At 44.6% G+C, this 23,385-nt stretch overlaps 2 protein-coding genes across 9 annotated transcripts in view; one reads left to right on the plus strand and one right to left on the minus strand.

Annotated features, from left to right (window-relative positions):
- LOC119654501 (lipase member H-A) overlaps positions 1 to 15,331 on the plus strand; it is a 60,436-nt gene extending 45,105 nt beyond the window's left edge. The window contains exons 2-7 of the mRNA XM_038059934.1: positions 339 to 438; positions 586 to 743; positions 964 to 1,218; positions 14,287 to 14,505; positions 14,799 to 14,958; positions 15,078 to 15,331. Of these exons, the coding sequence (XP_037915862.1) occupies positions 339 to 438; positions 586 to 743; positions 964 to 1,218; positions 14,287 to 14,505; positions 14,799 to 14,958; positions 15,078 to 15,150 (965 nt within the window). The 3' untranslated portion in view covers positions 15,151 to 15,331. The remainder of the gene's footprint in view (positions 1 to 338; positions 439 to 585; positions 744 to 963; positions 1,219 to 14,286; positions 14,506 to 14,798; positions 14,959 to 15,077) is intronic.
- Positions 1 to 23,385, minus strand: part of LOC119654498 (myotubularin-related protein DDB_G0290005) — a 213,727-nt gene that overhangs the window by 86,197 nt on the left and 104,145 nt on the right. The gene's annotated exons all lie outside the window — the stretch shown is intronic.

The raw sequence follows: 23,385 nt of genomic DNA on the forward strand, positions 1-23,385 counted from the left end.
GGAATTACGTATTTAATTCCCGTCACCTGCCATGGACTGTTGGGCACGTACTTTCGAGGAAAGCCTCTCATGAACGCATAATGTGCAGTGACTGGGCTCCAAACATATCTCCAAAAGACTACTGTTGATCCAGAATGAGGTTATTTCCTCGCCTTGAGTTCATGGGATTTTTATGAAATCATCTACGGTTTTGATAAAACAATGTGTGATCTGCGCTGTGAAAGTTCTTTTTAATTAGGTATATTAGATTCGCATTTTTTTTTAACTACATTCCCTTTTATATAAACTGGATTCGATGCCTCATGACGATAATGCTAATATTTTCTTTCATTTTCCAGCTGGTTCACCTCTCGTCTACAGTCCAGCGCCTCGAGGCAACTGTTCAAATTGTTGTCCGTTTCGAGAAGCACGTGATATACAATTCCATTTGTACACCAGGTAATAAATGACATCCACTCCAGCAGTTTGCCCTCAGCCTACCCGTTTATTGGATTTACCATGGACTGCCATCCATAACCGGCCTCCCTAAATTCAACGTTTGCAAATCTGCATTCACATCTCCGTCATTCATGTTCGCACTTACAGATCAAACCCAAACGTCTCGGAGCAACTGTACGTCTCGGATTCGAAAATATTAGCCCAGAGCCACTTCAATATGTCAAATCCTACAATTCTGTATCTGCACGGCTTCTCCGAGCATGTCCCGGGTGGCAAAGGTCAAAGTAGTCAGGAGATACGTGACGGTAAGGATGCATAGATGTATACACGCTGATTCGGTAAGAACGTGATGCGATTTGGTACCCACCAATATGAGTAAGAACTCAAGTGAAGTGAGTTTGGTTTAAAAGTTCTTTCAACAGCCATTTGCTTGACGAGAAGCATTATTACAGAAGAATTACGCAGGAGTACCATAGTGTCTGCATTCGGTTTTGCTCCTGGTTAAATGTTTCTTTATCGTTCCAGCTTTTCTCAGCGTCGGGGATTACAATGTTATCCTGGTCGACTGGAGTCCAATTACGGCGCTACCGTGGTATATGAGCACCGTCGAGAACATTCCACGGACAGGAAGGTATATTGCCCGGTTCTTACTTTTCTTGGTGAAAACGGGCGCATCTATTAATAAAATGCACATCATCGGATTTAGCTTGGGAGCTGAGGTCGCTGGATTTGCAGGCAAACAGCTTCAGGAACGAGGTTTGACCCTACCTCGAATAACAGGTGGGTATAAGCATCCCTTGCATATCAGAATGGCTATTCTTAAAAGTGGTTACTTCCCTGACCAAGTTTCCCCATCCCTTAACTTACCAAGAAGTTATCGCTGAATATAGTACGTCGATTTCAAGGCTCGCTCCAGAATTCACTGGAATTAGCCCTGCGGGAAATGTCTATAAGTACGTAAATTGCCGTCGATGAACTTGCTGAGTAAAATTTTCGGAAGCAGCGGTTGATTTGCTGGGACATCCTTATCCCAGCCACTTTTGTTGATCCTTGAGTGACTTAGGTACATACCCCGCACGGTGGCAGCCTCCATCATTTCAGGAAAGCCACTACTCCCAATAAAATATGAACTTAGTCATAAAATCAATTTGTCCATAATAAAAAATTTAAGTGCCATTATATTCCATCTTTTCATCCGTCATTCCATCATAAACTTTCATTGGCAAGTTACACAAAAAAATTAGATTTCCCCGCTCTTCGTCCTTATGAGGCCACTTTCATTTTAAGGGTCGTTAACAGGAAACAAGAGGAACGAATGGGGCCGCAACCATCACATGAACACTTTGCTGCGATGTGAAGCAAAATTCTGAATCGCAAAGTATCTGGATTGTTGAACAAGTCACGACACCATCATCCATAAGAATAGCAATAAACCATAATAGAGGAGGCGTGCTGTCAATCATTTAGTGGCAATCTTCCATCTTTGTTCTGACCCCGCATTCATGTCCACAGGCGAAACGAGTAACAATGTGAGTCGATGATATTTATCGCCCACTCCATTATTCACTGAAGATGGTTTTATTCTTTAACGACCACTATTGAGGTGCGGAATCATGATGGGCTTTGTTCTGCGGAGTTTCTGGGTGCATCTTGCAAAGTGAAAAATTTGCAAGTGCCGATGTAAGATGAGAGACTGAATAACGTCCCGCGATTAATAGCTTGAAGCAACGCTACACTTTCAGTGCACCTCATACTGCGGAAATTATAATTTCTGAAAAATTTTATAATTGGCAAGTGCTCAGGGACTTTCAGACGAAATACAAGGTTTTTCTGTCAAACACACTACGCCAGTGTGCGAGATTTTTTATATTTTACAAAGTTAAGATACATAATACTCGACGTTAGCTCATTTTGGGTAGTTAGTTTTAGTTTAGTTAACTGGAGGGAGCCTCAGCTCCGAGCACTCAGGCCATTATTAGGCCCATTGTACTATCCCCGTAAGTTGCCTATTCAATGGCTTCCCGCCTACGGTGTTCGCAGGCTTTAGCGAATCTGAGAACATTCTCAAGAGACAGAGAGTATGCAGATTCTTCATTGAAGAAAATCTTGCCAAAGTGTCTTCGTCTGAGATCTGAGGATGTCGGGCAGCTGCATAAAAAGTGCAGGCCCGTCTCCTCCTCCTCCTCACATTGGCTGCACACAGCCGAAACCACTACCCCAATCTTTTCCATATGGTAGTTTAAGGGGCAGTGTCCCGTCAAAAGCCCTACTAGGGTTTTCATGTCCCACTTCTTAAGGGACAACAAAAATGCCACTCTAGTGGCCCTAGGCTCCTTCGCTTGGCGGCAAGTGTCCAAATTTCTCCACTCGATTGCGTGAATCCTTGCAATTTCACCCTTCAGAGTAGACTTGACAGTAGATGGTCGGATTCCAAGAGCTGGTTCTGCCCCCACCATTGTAGATCCAGACCCTCGGCGAGCCAGTCTATCAGCCTCCTCATTACCGGCGATGATAGAGTGCCCCGGCACCCACATCAGGCATATTTCGTTCAGTCGGCCAAGTTTCAGCAGCACCTAATGACAACTCCACACCAACTGACTTGATATGTTGTTGCCATTTAGCGCTGATAATGCCGCCCGACTGTCGGAACAGATTCGAATGGTGCGACCCCTCCATTTTTGTCACAGATATTCTTCTGCTGCCAATGAAATGGCATATAACTCCGCCTGGAATGTGGTCGTCATTTTTCCGAGGGGTCGGGCCAGTTCTATAATCGGATTCTCCGAGAACACTCCTGCACCCGATCCATCCTCCGTGACTGACCCGTCGGTGAAGATTATTAGGTCTGTAATCTGAAAATACTCATGGCCACTTGTCGACCATTCTTCTCTTCCGGTGATTACGACAGTGTATGTCTTTTCAAAGACGAATCTGGAAACCATATGATCGGTCGGCATCAGGGCTACCGGATGTTTTTCAATGAATTTCCAGATAGACGCATGCCCGTTGGATTGTCCGCCTTTCCACGCCCCAATGGTATCGAGCCTATATGCGTCGTTGGCCGCTTTCCGTTTCACCTCCAAGTGAATGGGGGGTAAATTTAGGATAGCTTCAAGTGCCGCAGTCGGCGTAGTACTCATTGCTCCAGTAATACTTAGGCAACCAAGTCTCTGAATCTGCGTTAGCAGCTTCCTGCTGTTAGCAAAGTTCAGTTTTGGCCACCAGACAATGCATGCATACATCAAAATGGGTTTTATTATGGATGTATACATCCAATATATCCGTTTAGGTGAAAGTCCCCAGGTCTTACCTATCGCATTCTTACAGCACCAGAGCAATCTGTAGGATTTCTGATATTGTTCCTGGATATGATGCTTCCACGTTAACTTGGAGTCGAAATGTACTCCTAAGTACTTGACTGTTTGTGCCAACTGGATTTCCGCCCCTGCTAAGGTGGGTAGCGTATAGCTGTCTCACCTGACGTTCCTAGTGAACATAACTAGTCCAGTCTTCCTAGCGTTCACCGTGAGTCCAATGCGGAGGCACGAGCTGCGGATTACATGTAGAGTTGCATTCAAGCGGTCACATACTGTCTCCCCAAACTTGCCGGTAATTATTACGGCTAGGTCGTCGCAAATGCTTGTGCGAAGACTTTTTTGTCCTCCAGGAGCTACAGCAGGGTATCCATCACCAAGAGCCATAACAGTGGAGAGCCCCTGGGACATCCTGCTTCAATAGACTTCTGGCCGACCGATATGTGGATTTTTCTCCACTCTAGCATGCTGTCTTGCCGCATCACAAATTGCCGCAAATAAGGCATAATTGAAGGCACCTTCGATGTCCATGAATGCGCCTAAGGCGTATTCTTTTTCGGACATCGCCTTTTCAATTTTTGCCGGAAGTTCATGGAGTGCTGTCTCCGTGGATTTGCCTTTCTGGTAGGCGTGTTGCCTATGGTGAAGTGGCCATTTAGGAATGTGTGTATCCCTTATGAACCGATCTACTAGTCTTTCTAGTCCTTTTAGCAGAAAGGACGTTAGGCTGATCGGTCGAAAGCTTTTTGAGTCTGTGTAGGTGGGTTTTCCTGGTTTGGGGATGAACAACACCTTCACATCCCGCCATTTAATTGGAATATGAGCATGTGCTAGGCATGCACGGTATATATTCCGAATGTGTAGACCCAGGGCATCCATTCCTTCTATTACTAGCGTAGGGATGATGCCATCCGGACCTGCAGACTTGTATCTATGGAACGAGTGAAATGCCCATTTCACTCGCTCCAGTGATACTACTTTGCATGCCTGATTCCAGTTTCTCGGTTGAGGGCTGTATGCACCTGTTGGCCTCGAGATTAGATTTTGGATGCTGCCTGGGAAGTGTACTTCAAGCAAATGATTTGCCGTTTCTTCATCGCTTTCTGTGTACTTCCCATTCTGTAAACGTAAATAACCCAGTTTCTGGCTACGTTCTTTGACCAGGATCCGCTTCAGCTTTGAGGTTGCCTCAAGAGAGTTAGTCTTTTCGCAAAAGCGTCTCCAAGATGATCGTTTAGCCGATCTTATGCTCTTCTTTAGAGCCTTCGGTGCCTCTTTATAGCGATTCCAGCTAGTGCTTGATTCACCCTTCAGAGCACGATTAAGGAGCATCCTTGTCGTTCTCCTCTGTTTTGCCAAATCCGAGTTCCACCATGGTATTTTACCCTTCTTTGGCATCTTGAGTGGGCAGCTTTCTTCGAAAGCTTCTCTCATGCTAGTTGTGATCATCTGGGTTGTCTTCTCAATTCCAGCAATGGATTTGATGCGCCTCCCAGGGATCGTGACTCGGGCGCTCAATTCTGTTTGATACATTACCCAATCTGTCTTCCTCGGATTCCGAAATGGAGTGGATGGAGGTGGATCCATGCCCATAACGAAATCAATGCGTCTGTGATCCGAGAGTGTGACATCGTTTGATACTCTCCACTCTCCGATCAGAGCCGCAATGTCAGGAGATGCCACCGTGATGTCGATGACCTCTCGCCTGACCACGTTGAAGAAAGTGGGTTCATTACCCACATTTAGGATCTGCAAATCGGTTCCTACTAGATACTCCAGTAGTCTCGATCCTCTTGCATTGATGTTCGAACTTCCCCAGCATATGTGGTGAGCGTTGACATCACATCCTGCTATTACCCCCATGCCTCTACTTTTGGCATATTGGATAGCTCTGATAAATCTTCCACTGGGAACGTCTTCTGTGTCGTAGGGAAAATATGCAGAGCACCATAGTATCTCTTTATCTCCCTGTTGACTTTTTATGGTTAGCTTAGCCGATGTGGTGTCGCCATCACATAGGTCGTTAACCAGGTTAGCCTGAAAGTCTTTGGAGACTACCATGCAGGGGTCGATCGCTTCCATTGGCATACAATAGGTCAGCATGTTGGAAGTTTAGGCCCCTGACTGCCCCACCAACAACCCACGGTTCTTGTATGAAGTATATAAATGTCTTGTAGCTATTGATCCGACGACTGATAAGTGCAGTCGCCGCTTTACAATGCTGCAATCATTTTGGGTAGACTTCCTTCATTACATTATTCCCGAAATGGCGAATATTGGATCATTTCAAACAGTCCAGAAGTCCATAGATAGCCTTAGGGCTATCCCTTTGTGGACTGCACCCAATGTACAAAAATAAAATCTGAAATGCGAACTGAGGTGAAGTATGTAAAGAAAGATATAGTTATTTAATCAATTAAGGATTTGCATGATTTTTTTCTAAATTAGGCAGAAGAGTCATGTTGGAGCAATCCAAAGATCTGTGTTCATCCTATTTTCCCCCGGTAGAGAGGTTTTTAGTTTCTAGGATGTCCAACGACCGCGTTCTTCTTACCATGTGCAAGATCTCGTAGTTATCCATGGTGATGTTATGGTACCTGCCTACTATTGGCTTGGCTACTGAGGATTTAGTTTCGCTCGCTGTTCGCCCTTTTTTCAATGCTACCCGTGTTTCGCCTAAATGTTTTCCGATCCTGGTGGCCGCCAATTTTCTGGTTTGTCCAACATAGACCTGTCGTAGACCTGTATACCATACTCCTCTCAATTTTTTGCCGGCTCTTTTGGGGAACCCAGTTTTCGTCTTAGCTGTTGCTTCCTGCTTGTCGGTATCGGCACCAGGTTTGTTTTCTCCATTAATTTTTTAATGTTTCGCGTTGCCCTTGAGTAAATGCAGGGGAATCTATTTCTGTCCTAAGAAATCTATTACTGTCCTCCTTCTTGTTGTTTTCTGCTTAGGTGCGTTAGTTCCCTAAGAGGGAAGTCCTGAGGTTGTCTTGTAAAATCTACCCCTGAAGGTGAAATAGGTTTCGCTCATACATAGGAAGACCAGTTAGAGAAAGTTTGGTTTGTTTTCAGATCCCTGTGGGGCTGTTGTTCCGGCTGGTTGTCGAGACCACAGCTGATTATTACCGCCCTGTTTGGGCTTCCCCACCTCTGGCTTGAGTCATCCAAGACAGAAATCCACCACCACTTTGTTGGGAACTACGTGGCTGCGAAATTGGGCCTCCAGTTGCGCCAAAGGCCTGATACTCATTCCGATTTTGTAGGTTTACAATCAAGCTCCATTGATCAAAAATGGCAGGATTCATTGCTAGCGTAAGACCAGCCAGTAATGTATTGGCGAACCTCCTTCCTCCACTCAGGCGAACCTTCTCTCTTCAGAAGACTTCTTCCAGATAGCAGAGCACCTCCTTTACAGGGATGCAATTCAACAGAGGTTTCATTTCGAAGGAAACTAGCATTTCGTCTTTCCTTCAGGTTTTCTCGAATCTGCTTGATGAGCTCTTCCCTGTCCTTTAACGCGTATGTGTTATTGAGCTCCTAACTGCTTGGTTTCGAAACCGGCCATTTCGCTAGTTTCTGTGTCGGTGCTCCTCAGAGGCCGCTACAACCACAATACGAGGGCCCCTTTAGAGCTGTGGAGTGAAGCGAGCACTAGTTCAAGTTCGACGTTCGAGGCGGGTTCAAGTGGGTCTCCCTGTCGAGGTTGAAAGCGTTTGACGGCGGTGGCGAGGTGATGGGTGTGGTAGTCGAGGTAGTTGTAATTATATGCCTAGTCCTTACTAAGGTACCAGGTCTCACAACGCGACAGTGCAGGTCTAATGAAGGTCAGGTCTGCAATTGAAGCAGATCCTCCTTTTCGATAGGTACTTACATTACTTTCGTTGGCTGGAAGAATATCTAACAGGGTAAAAGCCTCTAATAGACTTCTGCTCTTTGCATTATTATTTCTGCTTGGCCATTTCGGAGCCCACGCATTAAAATCACCGACGATTACCTTTGGACTACGTCCTCTTGCATTTTGAACAAGGTTGTCTAAAATGTCTTCATGCAGACAATGGAAGACTGGGGGAGCTCATATCACCGCTCCTCTAGTCGTGGTCGTCGTCCAACCGTGACGGTTGCTGAAGAGCTCACTTACGATGGCTACTTCCAATGCAGTGAAAATTTCTTCTCTGGACCTTATTTCGCCGCCGCTTTAAGAGTTAGATCAGTATTAAAACCGCCCACTACAGCACTGCTTGGGCTCCTCGGAGTCCAAATTTATACCTTTTTAGACTAGGATTCATTTTTATGTTTCGTCGGTGAGTATAGCGGAATTTCTTGGGAAACAGACTACTAAATACGCAAAGGTAAACAAAGTCAAAGACATTGAAATGAAACAGGAGCCTATGCTAACATGGCGTTATAGTTTCTGCGTAGCTAAGTGCGCTTTTTCCAAGATCTGAGCGTACGGTGTCTCCTGGCAGTCGTACTGAATTGGAAAGAGATTGTCCCTCTACAGCGCCGTTAAAAGAGGGGGAGAATTTGGCGAAGCTCAGGTCTCGGAAGCCATAGCTGGTATGGGATGGCTGACGAGATGCCCGTCTGGTGGGCCATCCCATTCCATATCCAGTTGTTATATAAGTATTGAAAGAAAGACAGTGCTATTGTGGTCCTCAGGTTAGCAAAGAAGGGTAACAGTAATTCTCGGTCTTACAGGGCCATATGTCTTTTTCCGGCCCTAGGCAGGGTCCTTGAGATGATTATGGCAACTAGAAGCGAAAGTAACCCATCTGGCGTCTGAAAGGCAGTGCGGTTTTCGAACTAGTAGGTCTACCGATGACACCTTGATACATGTCATAAATTGTTGCCCATTATGTTAGCAAATACGTCCTTAGAATCTTTGTAGATTTCTAAAACGCATTTGATTACCTAAGGTAGTCGTCTGTGTCAAAACTTCGCGAGTGTCGCTGCTAGGAGTTAGGTCTGCGGAAATACCACTTCCATAGTAGGAAAACATTCGTGTGAGCGAATGTAGAGCGCAGCTGGCCATAAGGATCTATCGAAGGTCTATTTAAATGGACGGACTAATCGGCGAGCTTAGTGAAATGGTTGAATGTGTTGCATACGTAGATGTTCTCCTCATTCTTATTAAGGGGAACAACCCACTTTAGTTCGGCGCAGGAGGTACTGTGTACTTGCGCACTGTTCACAAGTCTAGTGCCCCGTTCTGGATAGAGCACATTCAGAGGACTGGTTTGTCCTCTGTTTCTACCCAGCACCCGGTGACATGTACAATCTAGATGGCAAAGGCGTTTATGTAGTGAACAAGCGACACTTTTAAAATTGCTGGTGGTGATGCAGTTCGATGCAGTAATGCATTCGCACATGTTGCCTTCCGACGACCGAGGGAGTTCCTTGACTGTGATTCATCTGCGATATGAATGGAGAATGGACATAGTAGCCGTGCTGGGCAGCCACCGGTTCTGTCTGTTTTGCGTTAATGCTTTCTTATAAGCTCCTATGTGTTCTGTTGTACGCAGAGTGGTAGTTAACTGTTGGAAATCCTTCCTAATAGTTCTCGGGAATGATTCCAGTCTACTCGTTCGAGGGCACCGTCCCCACGTACCTGAGACGGGCTTTCAATAGTGGCTTGCGCCCTTATTTGTATTTCATAGCGTGCCAAACTCGTTGTGCAAGTTGCGTCGGAGGCCGTACTCCTTGATTGCGGCATCCACTGGTATTAATGCTTGAATGAATAAATTGCAGACTTTTAGAGTGCTGTGAAGAGCGGTAAAATGGTTGCTTGGTGCAGCCGGGAACTGCAAAAACTCTGGAAATCAATCATATCACTTCTAAATCATACTTGCAACAGCAATAAGAACGAAAACTGTTTAAACTTCCGGAACTCACAGCGTGAATATAAGAGACTCGTTGGGCGTTCGAAACGGGACTCCTTTAGAGTGTACTGTGAGAAACTGGAAGGCGAAAGGCTTAAAATGGATAAGTCGATCAAGTTGGACACTTTTAGAAAACCCGATGGTACTTTCACGAGCTCCAGACTGGAATCAGTACAGACACTCAGAATATACCATGTCCGAGAACAGGTGAGAGAAATGGTAGGGGAGAGCTGGCGGTTCTTGCAACCCCTTCAACATGCAAGGTGAACTGGAACACCTATGAAATGGTGAGAGCGACCATACTATCCTTTGAACACTTCAAAGCACCTGGCATGAATGGCATCTATCCAGCATGCTCAAGGAGAGTATGGAGCACTTAGAGCGATTTCAAAGCAGTATTTCTAGTCTTGCTTTGGGCTATGCGCCTACCTCTTGGCAGAAGATTAAGGTAGTCTTCATACCGAAGCCTGGGAAAGATGATGATTCTAATCCAAAGAACTTCAGACAAATCAGCTTGATTTCATTCTTGTTAAAAGGTTTGAAGAGACTGGTGGAGCGCCACATTCGTGAGAAGGCGCTTAGTTCGCCTCCACTTAATAAAAACTAACATGCTTACCAGCATGGAAAGTCCTGTGAGTCTGCTCTTCATTCTTTGGTTTCGAAGATAGAGAACGCAACTCTGAAGGCGTGTTCGTGGACATTGAAAGGGCGTTTGACTTGACTTCTGTGGAGTATGCTAACCGATTCAGTACTATGCGAACTGCGAAATTTGTCAATACACCCTCAAGCTTAAGTTGATGACGTTGCTATGCTTGCTGTTGATCGGGATCTTGGAACGGTGTGTAGAAATATACAATGTGCCGTTGATCTGATAGAGAGTTCTGCATCAGGCATGGACTTTCAGTTAATTCAGATAAAACCACAATAGTATTATCCACAAAAAGGAGAAAACTGGATGGACTTTGCCTTCCAGAGATGAGTACGACCCTTCAATTCTCTGAAGAAGTGAAATATCTGGGAGTCATTCTAGATAAAAAGCTTTTTTGGAACAAAAATGTAGAGGTAAAGTTAAAACGAGCTCTCACAGTTTATGGGCTGGGCAGACGGACCTTTGCCTAGACATGGGCACTCAGGTCTCATGTAGTAATGTCGATATAAGTTGCTATTGTGGTGGGTTAAGATGAGACAAAAAGGTTTTTACCATAAACTAGCCGCACTGCGAAGAATTGTGTATTACCGGTACCATATGCACGACATCAGGTGCAGCTCTAAATGAATTACTCAATTTGGAGCCCCTGGATATACTATATTTATTCCAAGCACTGCAATGAGAGCAGTTCATAAACTAATTCGATTAGATCTATGATTCTTGGGTCCCCATACATGTGTTTGGTAGAAGATATGAAGTTATCCTGAAACGTAGAGAGAACAGGGAAGTCCCAGAGGAATGCGTGGCGAGATATCTTCTATCGATGGCTCAAAAACGAAACAGGGCTCTGGAGACGGAGTCAACTTCTCGAATAAAAACGAGAAGTGGGCTTTTCCTTTGGGACAATATGCATCGATTTTTCAAGCGGAAGTATATGCGATCCTAAGAGCGACTAACTGGGTGCTTGACGAGTGGTTGAAGAGCAGGAGCACCGCAATCTGCAGTAATAGCCAGGCTGCATTGAGAGCGTTGAGTAGTCCTTTAATCACCTCGAAAATCGGTCAGGAATGCAGAAATCGTTTGAACTCTCTCTAGATTCAATACGGTGGAACTGCTCTGGGTACCTGGTCACTGTGCATAGAGGGAAATAAAATCTCGGATGCTTTAGCAAAAGAGGGTTTAATCTCCCCCATGGCAGGATCGGAACCAACAATTGGAGTATCAGTAGCATTGGCTAAGGCTGTCTTCGAAAACTAGGAACAAGCTTCCCACAATGACAGGTGGCACTAAATGGACATATGTTCAGAATAGAGATTATTGAAGATGATACGTGTCCCTCCTGTAATGAGGAAGCGGAATTCACGAAGCATTTCCTATGTAAATGCCCTGCCTATGAGACATCAGACCTTCGGTGCTACTTGTAGCTATGTATTATAGCTGTTGTGCGGAAGAGGAAAAAACGGCTCTGCATTTTACATGCAGTTGTCCAGCCTCCGTAAACCTTAATTGATGACTTTTTTAATAGGTTTTCTTTAGCGACGAATTCACACACTCTTTGCTTGTGGGAAATTTTCTCAGATGACGCTGAATAGGCAATTCGAGACGATAGTAAAATGGACCATAGTGTTGCAGCTCCTTCCGAAAAGTGAAATTAATATTAACTAACGTAAACGCTAGCGACAAACACGCAATACATTGGTAAATTAGCTATGTGCCAAGTATTGCGTATTTTAGGAATGGTCCCACCCCACTGGTCCCATTTCCAGTGTAATAATATGTCATAATAATTTAAAACCTGGACACTTCCATTGAAGGACGATTACATCCATTTGTTTATTTTTTTGAGTAAAACCTTCGTTATCAAGGACTCCTTCCTTTAATTACTTCTTCTTTCTTCAGCCTTTGTCCCGTTCACAAGCGGGGTCGGCTCGTCGTAATCGGCTTCGCCATTTGGCTCTATCGAATGCCTGATCTGGGTGCAATCTCGAGGCTTTCAAATCCCCATCCAGCGTATCAAGCCACCGTTGCTTAGGTCTGCCTTTTGGTCGTTTACCATCGATTTCGATGTTCAGACCAATCTTGGCAAGTGAATTCTCGTTTGCACGAATTGCGTGACCATACCATCGAAGACGCCTCTCTCGCAACTTTTCCACGATCGGTGCAACCCCATAACGATCGCGGATATCCTCATTTCGGATGTGATCTAAACGTGTGACGCCACTAGTCCAACGTAGCATCTTCGTCTCCATTACCGCAAGACGCCGTTCATTGTCTTTAATGGTCGGCCAACACTCAGGACCATAGAGAGCGACTGGACGGACGACATTGCGATAAATTTTGGATTTGAGACGTTCGTTGATACGTCGATCACAAAGAACACCAGTTGTGGAACGCCACTTCATCCAGGTTCTGTTCTGGGCAGACCACTGCCGCTGACAGTGATTGTGCCTGTTTCATGGGGATCGGTCGTCAAGAATTCAATTTTGTTTAAATTCAATCTGAGACCGTGTTGCATGAGGCGATCATTCCATTTTTGAACAAGTTGTTCGAGATCATTTTTGCTATCAGATGCTAGGAAAACATCATCTGCATAAAGCAGTGTGTAGGGCGCTGGACGTTGGATATCCCGTGTGACGGTGTCCATAACAAGGACAAAGAGGAGTGGTGAGAGGGCGCTTCCAAGATGAACACCAACGGAGACACGAAGCGGTTTTCATACACCCGCCATACTTCGAACTTTACTTTTCGGATCGTGGTAGAGCAATTGAACCCAGGGCACGAGTTCTTCTGGCACGAAGTGTTGTCGTAAAGCATACCAGATGAGTTCGTGTGGTACACGGTCAAACGCTTTGTCTAGATCCAGAAAGGCAATGTAAAGAGGGCGATGCTTCTCACGGTGTTTCTCCATGAGTAACCGCGCAGCGTTTATTGCGTCAGTAGTTCCGCAGTTCTTGACAAATCCGGCTTGATTTATGGTTATTTCAACGATTTCGCGAATACGGTTGTCAAGAATGCGTTCAAAAATCTTCTTGTATGGGAAAGTAACCGGATCGGACGGTAATTTGAACATTCTACTGGGCTACCTTTCTTTTACCATATTGGAACAGTGGTACTTTCTTGCCAGTCAGATGGTGTTCTTCCTTCCTGAATAACCCGGTTAAAGAATTCACTGAGGCACAGTGTTGGGTCCCAGCTCTTCGCTTTCCAGAGCTCAGATGCGATGTCGTCAGGTCCTGTTGCTTTCCCCGATTTCATTTGTTTTATTGTGTCCTCGACTTCAGTTGCGCTGACTGGTGGAACTGCTCCAAATGTCGGCAATGATTGTGGAAGTGGAGGATGAGCAAATTACATAAAGAGGAAATGGAAAATCGGTGTTGGGATACCCTTATCAGCTATATCAGCGATAAATCAAGCTGCTGACATCTGCACGTAAGTGGATTCCCTCGCAAAAGTAAAACTAATAAAATCTTCCGTATAGTAGGCCCGCTTACTAAAACCGCACTACAGTTACAGATATGAATTAGTATGATATACCTATGTTAAGGTGGTCTTTAAATTACGGTGTACTCCTAGATGCCATAAATTTGATAGCTTAGCCTCCTTGCAGCGCTCTTCCGACTTGGCCTGTGTTTTCATGCTACCTTTCTGCTTCACCATAAATCTCGGAAAGGGCTCCTTGGATCAAGCGCATAATAAAGGCTATCGAAAATTACACTAATCAAAGGATAGGTATCATTAAATCGAGGCAGAAATGTTTTTGCCGGGCTATCCGTTTGCCGGCCCTCAATTGGAGGTGAAATGTGAAAAAGTCACGAATTCGGAAATCCGAAAGTGCACCAGGAACATGGGAATAAAATGTATGGACTCGTTCTGGTCATAGTTCACTGCAGAACTGGTATGGGCTCAGGACTTCCTTATTTTCACGGTTCTTGTTCGGTCACTTCACCGTTAGGATATATCCAATAATAGACAAAAAATGATTTCATTCTATTGTATTATTCAGGTCTTGATCCCGCATTTCCCTTGTTCGACCAGGGAAGTCCCCATCGGCGACTGAGTCCTTCCGATGCAAAATTTGTGGACATTATTCATACGGACGGCGGTTTACTGGGCAACCCGCATGCTATCGGACATGCTGATTTCTATCCGAACGGTGGCACCCCGCTACAGCCAGGATGCGTTGAACAGGAGATAGCCAACAATCGATGGTTGGGAATTATCCGTAAGTATTGAAGTAAAGGGGGTAGTTGTGGGCGAAGAGGTAAAATATGTTAAATAAATCAGGACTCAGGATGTATTAAATCGCGGTAGTTTAATGAATAAGCGTTTGTTGTGCGTATTCTTTCAATATTGAGTAAATTTTTGAAATCCCGTAGCTTATTGTATAAACGAGTCCTTGTGAGAGAGTCGGGAAATGACTTTTACAACCTTTTCTTAAAGAGTAAAATCAAACTTGAAAGATAATAAGCTTTATATCAAACGATTATGATTTCCGCCTTATCATCTCATCAACAGTGGGTTGCAGTCATCAGAGATCCTGGCAATATTTCATTGAGTCTCTGAAACGGCCAAAAGGCTTTCGATCACGTCGTTGTGAACGTTCAGAGTATTTCGATGAAAAGGATTGTTGTCACGCAGATGTCGAAGCGTTCATGGGCATCGCTGCTAACAAAAGGTAAAAATTATATAAGAAGTCCTTACTGTTGCTAGTATGCTTTTGGTTGTCGGTGGTGGGGGCAGTTGAAATAGTCCGCACGAATGTGGATACCCAATTGTAAAAATGGCTAATTTCAGGTTGCGTGGGAAATTCTACTTAGAAACAAATGAGGAACCACCCTATGGACAAAATTATCTGGGAAGGACGTAATAACGATAATTAATTTGGAGATGGAAAAACGTTTTTGTTTGCGTCTGACTAAGCGAAATTCTCGGAAACTACTATGTAGTGTTTTGAAAGAATACCCTATTTAGATAAGTATTTGGAATTCTAGTTACATAGTTGTAATAATGGCTGTTATTTATTTTTAATTGTGTAGTCTTGAATAAAAAGAAAGTGATTAGAAAGAAGTGGTTTTTTCGCCATTTGTGCAAAAAGAATATATTGGATTGCCAAGGTAAGTCCACTGATGAGTGTTATTAAAGGAATGGCTATCATTCAGACCACACAGCTTAACTAAAATGGACATATACAAAGTTGAATGCCAGAAGGTACAAAATAGTCTAATAAGTAAACGTACATTATTATTATTATTCTGTTAAGGGAAAGTCGCACCGCATCCTTGAAAAACTATTGTGCCCCTTTTACTGGTTATAGTGTACCTATTGATCATAATATCTCAAGCAGGCGTATAACCGTTAGGAACTTTAGTATGTTCCCTACTTCATGCATTTGGTATTAAGTGTTCTCTCAGAAGCCTCGACCTGCTTTGCACAAGTGCCGGACACTGTCCCAGGACGTGTATAGAGTTTTCGTCCTCCTCCTCACAAAACCTGCAGGCAGTGTCCGTAGATATCACTAGCTTCCCTAGATGATAGTTCAGCCCACAATGACCAGTGAGAATTCCCACTATGATTCGGAGGTTCTTTTTGGTGAGGTTTAAGCAATCCTTTGTGCGCATGGGTTCGTACCCTGGATTGCTCCATCCCTGGTAGGCCCGCCCAGTATAATTCCTTCAACCGTTCCTCTTCATTTCTTAGATTCATAGCCATGAAACCGTTTCTGATTCCACAGAAGGGTTCTGGCCCGTGTAAAGGCGTCCCTGCTCCCTTCTTGGCTAGTTCGTCCGCTGCCTCGTTGCCTTCCAACCCAGCATGGCCTGGAACCCAAAGTATCCAGACCTTGTTGGACGAGCCGAGTGCATTCAGTCTCTCAAGGCGTTCCCATACCAGTTTAGAGTTCACCTGGTTGGACCTAAGTGCCTTGATCGCTGCTTGGCTATCGGTGAGAATAGCTATGTTCTGCCCCCTGTATTTCCTTTGCAGATTAAAGGAGGCACATTTGTCTATGGCGTATATTTCCGCCGGGAATATGCTAGTGTACCTGCCCATTGGCTCAAAGTACATTTTCCTTGGACCAATGACACCGGCACCCGCTCCCTCTGCTGTGAGGGATCCGTCAGTGTACCAAGTGATCAGTTGCTGGTTTAAGCCGTATGTCGCAGCCACGCTCTCCCAGTTTGCCTTGTTACTCCAACGTGTTTCAAACTTCTTGTCGAAGTGAAACCTCGTTGTCATGTTATCCCTTGGTATCAGTAATTCGGGATACCGCCTAGAAAAAATATCAATCTTCCTTCGATTTAGGCAGCTCCCCGCCTCACTCATACTACCGGCCATCCTGAATATTGCCGTCCTTGCCTGCATCTGTATGTGCAGATGGAGAGGGGTTAATCCCAGAAGGACCTCCATAGATGCCGTTGGGCATGTCCTCATTGCCCCACTGATACACACGCTAGCCAGCCTTTGAAGCTTATATAATTCCCTGGCTTGTGTGCTGAGTTCGGTTCTTTCTGCCCAGATTACCGCTCCATAGGTAATCATTGGCCTTACTAATGCAGTATATATCCATAGTAGTATCTTCGGGCTGCAACCCCATTTTTTTCCTGCTATGGATCTGCAAGTCATCAGAGCCCTCGTGGCTTTCCGATATGTGTCTTCCAGAGTAATTTTTGGTCTAGCGTAATTCCCAAATATTTGACCTCTGTTTCTCGTTTCACCTCCATATCATATAATGTTATGGCTCTCAGGCGATCAAGCTTACGCCTCCTAGTGAATGGTACTATGGTGGTTTTGGTTGGGTTGGTCCGCAGTCCCACCTTTCTGCACCAGGCACTAGTAACCCTTAGTCCAGTTTGGATTCTATCACATAGGGTATCTTCATATTTGCCCCTACAGGTTAAAACAATGTCGTCCGCGTAACCCTGGACTTGTATTCCAGTATTTGTTAACACGTCCAGGAGTTCATCCACTACCATACTCCACATCAGCAGCGATAGTACTCCACCCTGTGGACAGCCTTGAGTGGTGTTCATGATAATAGAATTTGTACCTGTTCGTACCTCTATTTACCTGCTTTCTAGCATTTTGCCCATCCAGAGTGCCAGGGTGTTTCCCACTCCTTTGCGGCTCAGGGCATTTTGTATCTCTCTTGTGTGCGATGTTTTGTCGAATGCTCCTTCGATATCCAAAAACGTCAGCTGATACAGAGCAGTTTCAGTTGACCGTCCTGCCCGGTAAGCGTGTTGACAGTGATATAGGGGATTACGCTTTAGAACGTTAGTTCTAATATAGTTGTCTATGACCTTCTCCGCCGTTTTGAGAACGAACGATATTAGGCAAATCGGTCTGAAAGATTTAGGGTGAAAAGGATCCTTTTTACCCGCTTTCGGAATAAAGACCACTTTTGCCCGTCTCCATGCCCTTGGTATGTATCGCAGTGCTATGATCCCCCTTGCCACCCTCAGAAGAGACTCTAAGATAATTTCTAGGCGTCTCTAGATAAGTGCTGGGAAAATGCCATCTACTCCGGGAGATTTCATTGGTTTAAAAGTTCCCACTGTCTATCTTAGCCTAGCTTCTGAGCATACCTGTTTTGCTAGTTTCCAGCTCTCCTTCCTTCCCCTTTTATTCCTTGTTGGGGTGTCAGGCAGAATGTTGTCACCTGCCACCGTGGGGTAGGACCCCGGGAAATGAGTTCTGAGAAGCAGGTGTACCCTATGCTCCTCATTCTCGGTAAATTTTCCATGTTCCTTTTTCAAGCAGGCAGAGGATATTGGCCCGTCTTTGGCTACAGCCTTGTACAGCCTGGTTGCTCCTGTGATATGCTCGATCCCTTCACAGAATTCCCTGAAGCTGTTCCGTTTCGCTTCCCTGATCGCGTTGCTATACGCAGTCAGTGCATTTTTATACCTCTGCCAGTTCCCGGCTTGTTTTGCCCGGTTAAAGAGTTTTCGTGTTTCTGTTCTCATTCTGACTAGGTTCTTGTTCCACCATGGTACACCCCTTGATGACTTGACTGTCTTAGCCGGACAGCTGGCCTCATATGCGTCAATGACGATTTTGTTGAGGAAACCACGCGTAGCGTACATAGTAGTTATTCGAAATGATCGCCGTGGTTCTTCACACAAAGCTTCACAGAAAATAATCCAATGGATTTAAGTCTGGGCTTCCGGAAGGCCAGTCAGCCTATGCTATGAAATCTGGCATATTCACCGATAACCAATTTGGAATTTCCTTGCCCTTGTGGGCTGACGCAGAACCTTACTGAAAGCACCAATCATTACCCTCGAACAAGCTTCCATTCAGAAGCTCAACTACGGTCTCTAACATGTGTTCATACACCGCCTTCTATATACCCGGTCATTTTGGCGATTAAATTTTTCTTCGATAGATAAGATTTTTTCATCCGTAAAAAGGATTTTATGATGTTTATTTTCTTTGAAGTGTTTGGTCAGAGTTTTTTGCATCGTTAAAGACGGATTTTTTTTAATTTAGACGTAAGTAAATGGCTTTCACAGCATCAGTGGGCACCTAACTGGAGATCATCGTGTAAAATAGGATTCATGGTACGCGTAGAGACGTTCATTTCACTCGCTAAATGCTTCTGTTTGCGCACGGGATTCCAAAAAAACTCCAGCACGAACAGCTTGCACAACGTTCGGCTGTCATACACACCTCAGACACTCCTCTCTCGGCCGATCTTCATTTTAACGTTCAGTACACGAATCGGTCACTTATGGATAGTGGTTTAGGCGCTTTATGAATCTCTTTGGCCGTCTATCTACACTCCTATAAGGCAACAGTAGCCACACGTTTCTCATGCTGGCCGAACCCTATCATTACACTACTTACAAACAACCACTTTTGGCGGTCTGGAACTTAAAAGGGGATAAGAGGAGATCCTATTTTAGTCGTTCGTCGGCAACGTTCCTCGTTGAAGCCAAATTATTCCTTTAGAATAACAGTGGCGGTCACTTTCCATATACTTTTCGCACGGAAAGAGCGTTCACAGAATCGCAATCCGATGCTAATGTTGAGAAAACTGCATTTCCAGATTTTGTACAAAGCAGCGAAGGGTGATTTGGCGCTGTCAATACGTCAACCAACATCACACTTGATGGCACCGTCGTAAGAAGCAACAATGGGAGATATACAAATTTTTCAATGCTTTTAATATTTTGCACAGATTAAGGGGGATGGTTTGAGGCAATGGATTTAATACTATTATTAGTAAGTATTGTTAGTAACGTAAAAATTAAGTGCTGTGATTAGGAAAGGAGATAAATAATAAATAGTTGGAATGACTCCAATATGTTAAATCCTACCTGACCTCCCTTTATAGCAGGTCCATTCTAACAAGCTTCGGAAAAATGATAGGACGTCCTTTTCATTCGGCGCCGCAAAAAGGGGGGAGGGGGCGGAAAAGTTCAGTGGAGAGAGAAGGGTTCTTGACATGGACGGTGTCAGGAGAAAAGCAAATTAGTCCGAGTAAAACAAATCCGTGTCTGAACTCTAGTATTGCTACCTTGACTTGCAAAAGTCCGTCATAAGAAGCGCACCGATATCTGCTTCTGAGAGAAACTTCATGATGTAGCGTCAAAAACTGCGACATAGAGTGTCCACGCATTCAATATGGGCTGCGCATCAGCATATCTGAGTGTTTCCGTAACACCATTAAAGAAGTCGAATGACTTGATGACCGGGTGATAAAGCTACTTGACTATTATCTCAGGAAACAGTAAAACGCAAATTGACTCGATTCTCATAAGACATCCGCGTTTCGAATTAATCCACAGAAACGTCTCAAATTAAATGATGGTGGAAAGAGTCTTCTCACTTATACGATTGCCATACATTATGAATGTCGAAGAGTCGTGGAACCAAGAAACACGATCGACAAAACAGCATAATGAAAAAACCCTCGTAGTCACCACACCTGATAAGCGATCCATCAACCGTGATTCTTGGTTTTCGGAGCATGATACCCAACTGAAAAGTCTGGGAGAAGAAACGATTTTATAATAAGTTTATCGTCGATAAAACGCTGACCAGTTGACAAATTTATAAGAATGCCAACCAAACAACAAAGAACGCGATCGATGACATCCGACCAGTCGCGCGAGAAGGAACGGAACCTTTCCATGGCGTTAATGACGGTGGACAGCGACGCAGAAATTGGAATATTTCGAGCTGATTTCAACTATAGAATTTGCCTAATTACCATTTTTACAAACACTGGCGATATTTGGAGCAATTTCACCACCACGAGGAAAGGAACAGGACCTAATGACATCGTAGTTCAACTCTTCAAAGGAAGGAGTGCGGACCCAATACTTTGGATCAGTGAGTTCTTTAGTCTTGGGAACCATCGCCTTCTCTGCGTTAAATTCCTGGGTATAAAAGAGCCATTTGATAGTTTAGTAAAAAGCTCATTTTGTATCCATCGCGGTGACATCTATTGCCAGAGGAACTCGTGCGCAAGGTTAAATTGTCCTATCACGATCCTGAAACAAAAGCTGGAAATGTGGTAGATATATCAAAAGTGCTTCGCGCCTATATCAGTGTCCATCAAAGAGGCGTGGCGAACACTCCCTTTTGTTGTTTCCATGGACACTTTCATATGAGACATCCAACGACCTGTACCCGCCCTACACATGCGCTATGCAGATCATGTTTTCCTAGCATTTCAAAAGGATGTTATTGTGGTCGCTATAGGTGAATCCAGAGCGGAAACCAGTCCGCTCTCAGTTAATCAAGCTTTCGAGGCGTTCTTCGATGCGTTTATTTTGATCATCGCCTCTTCAACAGCAGGGAAGACACAATTCCTATTTTTGCTCTTAAGACGAGTGTCTTTTTCGGAATATTAAACATTATCCCTTTTATTTATTTACTGGGGAAGATCTCAGATTCACAACAAAGTGGAAGTAACAACGCTGCATGGACTGTGGGGGTTGCAAGCGCAGTTCCGCAGGTAGATTTCCAAGGCGAGCGACTTTGCTACGCTTGAGTTCGTTGATGGGAAAAAGGATGATCACGGTGACCATTCATGAAAAGTGGGTTTTCACCGAATGTTAAATCATCGAAAATCAGCCAACTTGAACAATGCGCCATCGCGAGGCGTTGAAACTTGCACAAATCTACAAACCTTTCACTGCTGTTGTTACAGTCACCAAGACTATACCTTCCCATCATATACCCGGGCAAGGTATTGTCATAATCCACCTTGAAATTCAGGATACCCAGCAACATCACCTTAAAAAGCCGCTCCAGATTCGCATGTAGCTGAATAAGATCAAAATGGAAACATTGAGCAAAGTCAACAACCTAATATCCTAGGGCAAAAGATGCCAAGGTTTCAACCACACACAAAGGTATTTTAATATGGATGTTTACGCGTTGGAGACGGTGAGAGTGGTAAAAACCTATCTGGAAAAGGCCGGATTGACCTTGGCGCATGAGAAAACGGAAGCGGTCTTAATGATGAACCGTAGGAAAAAAAACAACCCAAGTCGATTATCAAATATCTGGGGGTGAGAATTTACGCTAAACTAGACTTTAGGGAGCACCAAAAGTATTCATGTCAAAAGGTACCTAGTACCAACACAGCACTTGCATTAATGTTGCCGAGTGGCAGCGGACACACTAACACTGTAGGATATTGCTTTCAGCTAAAGTGGTCCGATCCCTTCTATCGTATGACTTGTTCGGCAACACGGAGAAACCAACAACCACGTTACCCAGTTCCTTAAGGAGTATGGTTTGCCAAACCTCAACACCGCGTTGAGCTGAATTTAGAAATTTAGGTTACCCATCGTGGTCACAATATCATATCTAGAAGGTGATGTAAAGTCTGGAACACCCATCGCATCAAATACCACCATCAACCCATCTACCAGACTCTACTAAGAGCCTGCAAAAGTATCCAATGGTTGGTATGCGAGTGTATCGGGGAAGCTTATTCGAACTCATCATACGCCCTAACATCTAGCAGTATCTACAGGTATCTAAGCACCGGACCATAGACCTACGATTTGTACGAATAAGCTCTCCAATACGTTCGCAAGTCCAGGACCATTTAGTGTGGATACTACCAACTACATGTACTATGCACATTCCCTTAAGAGGGAGAGAAGAGCTCTGCAGAGAACTCCGCCATGCTATTAACATAGTATGCTGGTCCCAAGCCCAGGTAAAGGAGGAGGGTTTCAGGCTCGTACTATCCTCAGTCAAACAAAAATAAAATGCTGAGATCAGGGAAAGAGATAAATAGAGTATAGTTGGAGCTATTCTACTATGCTAAATCCTACCTGATCTCTCTTGGTGACAGGCCCCGCGACAGGTGGACCAAGAAAATGCATAGAATGTCGTTACAAACTTGGTGATCGGATTGAGTCCCTCGGAGAAATGCTAGGGCGTCCACCTCAGTCGACGCGGCAGGACGGGCCCCGGTCCTGTCGAGAAATGGGCAAGGGTTCTTGACGCATGGACGGCGTCAGGACGTAAGCAAGTTAGTCCGCACACAACGAACAAAACAAATACGTGTCTGCACGCTAAATGTTGGTACCCTAACTGGAAAGACGGAGGAACTCGCAAAAGCCCTTCGGAAAAGGTGCATTGACATCTGCGCTCTGCAAGAAACCCGATGGTCTGGTTCCAAAAGCTGCGACATTGAACGCGAACGCGGTAAAAATGGCTACAAACTTCTCACTCAATATGGTGTTGGCATTGCCATCTCAGAGGGTTTCCGTGATGCCATTAAAGAAGTCGAACGATTTGATGATCGGCTGATGAAGCTCACCATTATATCAGCTCATCGCACTATTCACTTCTTCACCGCGTACGCTCCACAAACAGGTCGACCTGATGCCGAGAAAGATGCCTTCTGGCAACTTCTCGATGAAAAGACTTGTCACGTGCCTGCTGACGATTACATAATCATTGCCGGCGACCTTAATGGTCATGTGGGTGAAAAGGCAGACGGTAACAGGTGCCATGGGGGAAAGGGGTTCGGAGCGCGCAATGAAGGTGGCGAGCGTATAATCGATTTTGCGGACACCCATGACCATGTACTTATGAATACATGGTTCATCAAACGATTGTCTCACCT

Source organism: Hermetia illucens, chromosome 4, assembly GCF_905115235.1.
Source record: "Hermetia illucens chromosome 4, iHerIll2.2.curated.20191125, whole genome shotgun sequence".
Classification (NCBI taxonomy): domain Eukaryota; kingdom Metazoa; phylum Arthropoda; class Insecta; order Diptera; family Stratiomyidae; genus Hermetia; species Hermetia illucens.